The sequence below is a fragment of the Ipomoea nil genome, unplaced genomic scaffold (genome assembly GCF_001879475.1).
Source record: "Ipomoea nil cultivar Tokyo-kokei standard unplaced genomic scaffold, Asagao_1.1 scaffold3195, whole genome shotgun sequence".
NCBI lineage: Eukaryota > Viridiplantae > Streptophyta > Magnoliopsida > Solanales > Convolvulaceae > Ipomoea > Ipomoea nil.
The window spans coordinates 4,884,957-4,891,003 of NW_017619623.1; the positions used below are offsets into that span (position 1 = coordinate 4,884,957).

General features: G+C 38.1%; 1 protein-coding gene across 1 annotated transcript; it reads right to left on the reverse strand.

Annotated features, from left to right (window-relative positions):
• Positions 1 to 360: 360 nt before the first annotated feature.
• On the reverse strand, positions 361 to 2,252 carry LOC109168307 (protein FAR1-RELATED SEQUENCE 5-like). The gene is made up of 2 exons (XM_019317320.1): positions 1,981 to 2,252; positions 361 to 1,729 (listed from the first exon to the last, which is right to left on the reverse strand). The coding sequence occupies exons 1-2, from the start codon at positions 2,250 to 2,252 to the stop codon at positions 361 to 363; spliced, it is 1,641 nt and encodes a 546-aa protein (XP_019172865.1).
• Between the last annotated feature and the right edge of the window lie 3,795 nt (positions 2,253 to 6,047).

Here is a 6,047-nt window from a genome sequence, read left to right on the forward strand (position 1 = left end):
TACGCTTCATGTAATAAGTATGTTTCGTGTAAATTTGGTTCGTAAATGTATGTTAAGTTGGTTTGTTCAGTATTGATGGCATAGCTAGTATCATGACTATATGTGCACGTATGTTGTTAATCGTGTGCTTGGGTTTAGTTCTGTACGTTGCATCATTAATTTTGAACACGGGGATGGGGTGTGTTGTGGTTTTATTTATTGACATGTGTACACACCTTTGTGGGATGCGTGGGTGGGTATACGTTTTTTTCCTAAAACTTTTAATACGCAATGTTCAATTAAAAACACAAAGTACGGTGCAAGACATATGGTTCGTAATTCTAAATTGCATTGTTCAATATTTTTGGAATAAAGAGTATTCTAAGCTTCGTCTGGTGCTACCTTTTCTGGACAGGTGCGGCTATTGTGGCCTGGGAGGTCGCATATATTGCATGTCCTCTCTTTTTTCCTTTGGGTCTTTGTGATTGCTTTCTCTTTGTTGCTTTTGAGTCTCTTCCCACTTCCTTTGTTCTTTGCGACTTTGGGTGGTTTTATTTGTATGTCTCCTGGCTTGCTTGATCCTAGTAGTGTTTCGAACATAGTTTCGGTGTTTCCACTCTCGTGTGGTTGTTGCCGCTCACTTTGTAGGTCTTGTTTCAGTTGTTGCAAGGTTGCCAACATTTGGTCCATTTTGTTAGGCCAACGACTCACTAATCCCATGCAGTTGTAGAATTCGCTCCAAAGTTGATTGGCTACTTTTGATGCTTCATTCGTGGTGGGGATATTGGTTGTTTTTTCCCACGGCACATCGTATAGTGGGTGTGCACATGCGTCTCTTCTCCATCGTGGAACAATATACTTTTTTGGGATTGATTCATACCCTGTTGCCTTCATAACAGCTAGCACGTGCTTGCAGAGTATACCAACACGGTTGAATTTCTTGCATGCACACTCTATTTTCACCTCATTTGGGGCTTCGGTTACTTCATACATTTTTACTCTTGTTTCCTCAACTTTGTAAGTTCGTATGTCACCTACGTTCTTTTTGTCGGTGATGTGGCGCGTGAAACTGGCCTCCCATACCTCTTGTTGGAATTCATAGAATACGTTTATGGTGTACACTTTAGCAGCGTGATTCTCAATACTCAAAGGGGTTTTAGTTTCAGCGTACGAACCTTCATTCTCTGCGATGAGTCGTTGCTGCTTATGTCTTTGTTCTCGGATGGCACTGTTGTATTGTGCTATGAATTCTACCAAGTTGCTGTGGTGGTTTGTAAATTTACCAAAATAGCTATTTTCTGATTCTGATCGTGAAGTTGTCCTGAGGAGTCCTCCCATATCTATGTCGTTGAAGTACGCAAGTATCCATGATGCACGCGCTTCATACAATTGGGCAAACAATCTATGTTCCTCACGTTTGTAGTCTTTTATAAGTGTGTCCCATTTTCTCTCGAATTCATCAATGGTCAATGTGTCATCCCATACGGTACTATTCAGTGCCTTCTTGAAGTCGGTGTTATGCCACAACGCAACCCCTACCTTTTCCCCTACTTTTGTCATAATGTGCCACATACAGAATCTGTGCCTAGTTGTTGGCATAACTTGTGGCATTACTATCTTTAGTGCTAGATCTTGGTCAGTTATAGTACATCTTGTGGTGTATTCCATCGCGGTTTTGAACTTCTGTACTAGCCACTCGTACGACTCAACTTCTTCTTTTGCAATTAGGCCCGCACCAAATGTAATGCATCTTTTGTGATTATCCACTCCGATGAAAGGGACGAAAACTAACTTGTACTTGCAATGTAAGCATGGTTGGAATTAGTATTGCACACATTTCTTTGTGGGTGTGCTATTGGTGGTCGGCACGCTGCTGTGCACACTAATCGCGTACGTCACGCACACATATTCATTAATTCAACACAGTATTCTACTGTGCACACATTATTTCCTTGCATGCACAGGCAGCGCTAATCATACATAATTTATTTTGAATTGTACCTGTTTGTGCTGTATGTAGCATCAAATGACATCAAATCGCCGAAGCAAGCATAATTCCTTCGTGATTCTGCGTCTGCCCAAAATAACCTAGATAACTGAGCTTCTTCGTCTATGTCGAAATCGAAATAGAAGTCCGGATTTTCTTCTTTTCTTTTGAACATGTCTTCAATCACCATTTGGGCGTTTGCCTCAGCTATATAGGCTAATAAGTCACGCCAAAAATTGCAGAAGTCAATGCATGTTGCTCCTATATCCGTAAACCCTCCCACCATTTCTTTGAATAGTCTGAAAGCTTTTGTTGGGCCGATGTTTGCCTTTGCACAGTGTGCCAAAAAAGTTTTGTGGCCGATGTCTAATTTCCTATTTATCTTTAAAAAAGGTTTTCCCTGTTCTGAGCATAGGCAATGTGTGTGTTGGAGTACGAGTGCGTAGACTTTGTATCCTCCAGTGTCACACTTTGTCATTACCATACGTGCTTTACAGCCTATCCTGTTGGACACTCTCCTTCGTTTCTTTCGTTCTTTTGAGTTTTGTTGGTGTCTTTCCTTTCGGCTTTGTACCCTTCTCTTGAGCACAACATGTACTTAATTGATACTTCCCCCATTCGATTTCTACGCTTTGAGCCGTGCCTAATGTCAAATCCTGCCTCCTTAGCGTATGCTATGTAGAAATCAATCCCGGCCTCTACTATTTCGAATCGCTGTCCTCGTACGGTGTCTTTTCTTTCTAAGTTGCCGGTCTCTAGTATTTCGGACCGTCTACGCCTATTTCCATTTCACATTCGTGTATTCCGTGTCTGCAATTATCTTCACCTGTTCGTCACACGAAATACAGTTTAGAGGTGTTAGTCACTTGTAAATTGCGTCATATAGCATGAAGGTTGTGCTAATTGTATAGTACGTTAGGGGTATTCCAATATGGTGGGGGTTCTGATGTGTGCTCGGGTAGTCCCGCTTGTGTGCGTGGTATCACAAACACATACGCCGTGAATGTCAGTATAGTTGTTTCATTTTCACGTGGTGTTTTTTAACATGCTTACGTGTGATTTTGGATTTGTGCATGGACTCACCCAGATGCGTGCACGGGTATGTGTATGTTAAGTTAGGCCCCGCCCGTGGTGTACGTTATTGCTATTAGTGTAATAGGTGTGCACTGTACTATCTGTGCGTGTGCATGGTACCTTACTGTCATTTTTTCCCCCAACCTGTCTATGTTCATGTCATGTAGATTGTTAGGTTTTTCAATTACCCCTACTGTACACAGTAACCGCAATGCATTATTATGACATTCACACAATGTACTATTCAATGTTTATTCAAATTCTATGCTTCACCTATTGTAATGAATTTTGATAATTACCTGGTTGTGATGGTGATGTATAATCCATTCTTGACTCTGCTTCTTCACGTTCGTTGCTTACCGTTGGTGCCGTTGACGTCGAAGTTTCTTTCCCGTACGTTGTTTGCCGTTGCCGTGGGGAGATAGGTTAACGCTGGGTGTTGGAGTGCCGTGTTCTATAGTGTGTGATTCATTCTAATCATACTATAATTAGTCTTGTTAATTTAGGTTAAATATCACAATCCTAGTTTTACCTAAATTAATACTCCCATCAATTGTCTTAATTACCCTTTTAATATTTGATTGGGATTCAGATTTATTTTTTCCCACTATAATCTAATCCCTTCATCTAATCTAATGTAATGGTCCATATTAGTCCATACGTTTGTATTTTAAGGGTGTTTTCACTTGAATGCAACCCTATATATATATATATATATATATATATATATATATATATATATATATATATATATATATATATATATATATATGAGTAAATACCTAAAATGGTCCCTCGACTATAGCTAAATTCACGAATTGGTCCTCAACTTTCAATTTCAACCAACTAAGTCCTTAACTTTGCAATTTTGACACGATTTTGTCCTCCATCTATTTGACCATTTGTTGACCGTGATCGATGATTTCCAGAAGAACCTTCAGCTCTCGTCGGAGCACGTGGAGGCCTCCAGGATGACGTTGCACTGGTTAAGAAACACGTCGTCTTCTTCGCTCTGATACGAACTCAATTACATTGAATCCAAAGGGAGGATGAAGAAAGGCGACCGGATTTGATAGATTGCTTTCAGCAGTGGATTCACATGTAACAGTGCGGTCTGGAAATACAACCAGAACCTTAAAAATCCGACGATGGACCATGAAATTACATATATATCCTAAAAAATCACAGTCAACAAACGGTCAAATAGACAGAGGACCAAATTGTGTTAAAATTGCAAAGTTAAGGACTTAATTGGTTGAAATTGAAATTCGAGGACTAATTTGTGAATTTAACTATAGTCGAGGGACCATTTTGGGTATTTACTCTCTCTCTCTCTCTCTCTCTCTCTCTCTCTCTCTATATATATATATATATATATATATATATATATATATATATATATATATATATATATATATATATATATATATATATATATATATATATACACACACACACACACACACACACACACACACTATTATTTAAAAAAATTAATATAACTAAGATTTTAATATTTAATTTTAATATTGGGCATATATTTTTTGCGCATCGCGCATATAAAATACTAGTTAAACATAATAAAGACGAATGTGAGTCATGTATAACGGATTTGTGCATATATATAAAAATTTGTGTACATTAATGAATGAGTTCTCTTTTGTCCATGGAACACCTTGCCTGGTTCTTTGAGAATTTCTAAAGAATTGAGCCCGTAAAATTCTCCTTTGAAGCGAACTCATTTATTTCACATAGGTAATGTTTTCTAAGTACCTCACATACTCTACTCATGTCATCAGCTGGCATTTAAAATGATTAAAGCATGCATACATGCGAACCTTATGCGCGAGTTAGTGTTTCATCGAGGAGTTGATAGAAGTACGAAACCCCTACAGTGACCACATTTCGTTCTAGAATATTGTTGTCCCTTTTGAACCTTGGTTCCATTTGGGTTAGGTTTCCACTATAGAACTTTTATTCCAAGGGCTTTAGTTCTATTCCTCGTGAAAACTTTTCTACCAACTCTGTGCTCAACTATTTGGTTAGCAGATCCGCTATTTTAACCTTTGGCTTCATGTAGTCAACAAATATAACAACCATTGTGAGAAGTTGTTTAATGGTATTATGTGTATGATGTATACGTCTAGACATACCATTATCCATATTACTATATACCCTTCCAATTGGATATCACAATGTATGCAAATTTAAGGTACACGTTTTTTCCAAGAATATCCTCTAAAAATGGCATATCCATTCAACCTCTTCACTACACTGTCCAAATCTATCAACTATAATTCCATCATGGATCTAGCTATCACAATTTGTTTCAAGGATTTCCATTAAACGATTGCATCGACTAACGTGAACATGTAGCCACTTGTGGGCATAGATTCATTAATATTTGATATCCAGTTAGTGCTACTATTGTAACACCCCGTGTTACGGCCTCTAACCCAAACTAATTATTTAATTACTTACCCTTAAAAGAGAATTGAATTCCCTTAATTAATTAAGAAGGGTCCACCATGGATCATGGACCCTTATCCCTAAACCAAACCCTTAGTCCTATAAGGAATAGAATAAGTAAATCCCTACCATTCAGACCCCAGTTAGGACCCTTAGAATATATATATAAGGACATTGGAGGCACCTAGAATTCACACCACAATAGATTCTGCCACAGAAGAATTCCCAAGAATTCCCCTATCACCAAATATAGGAGAAATCACGAAGAGGAGATCTTAGAAAAAGAACCTTAGTAGCAAAGGATTCTAATTAAGGCTAAGAGGTAACCCATGTCTCAACAAAACCTATTTTCCTTGCTATAATCTTCTTCATTGGCTCCTTCGATATATGATTCTGTGTTTGTATCTTGATAAGGCTTTTCTTGAGATTGATATGACGATTATGAGATAATCTTGATGTTTATGAGATGATCTTGATGTTTATATGCTAATCTTGATACTTATGTGATAATCTTGATGTTCTTGATTCTAAGATAAAT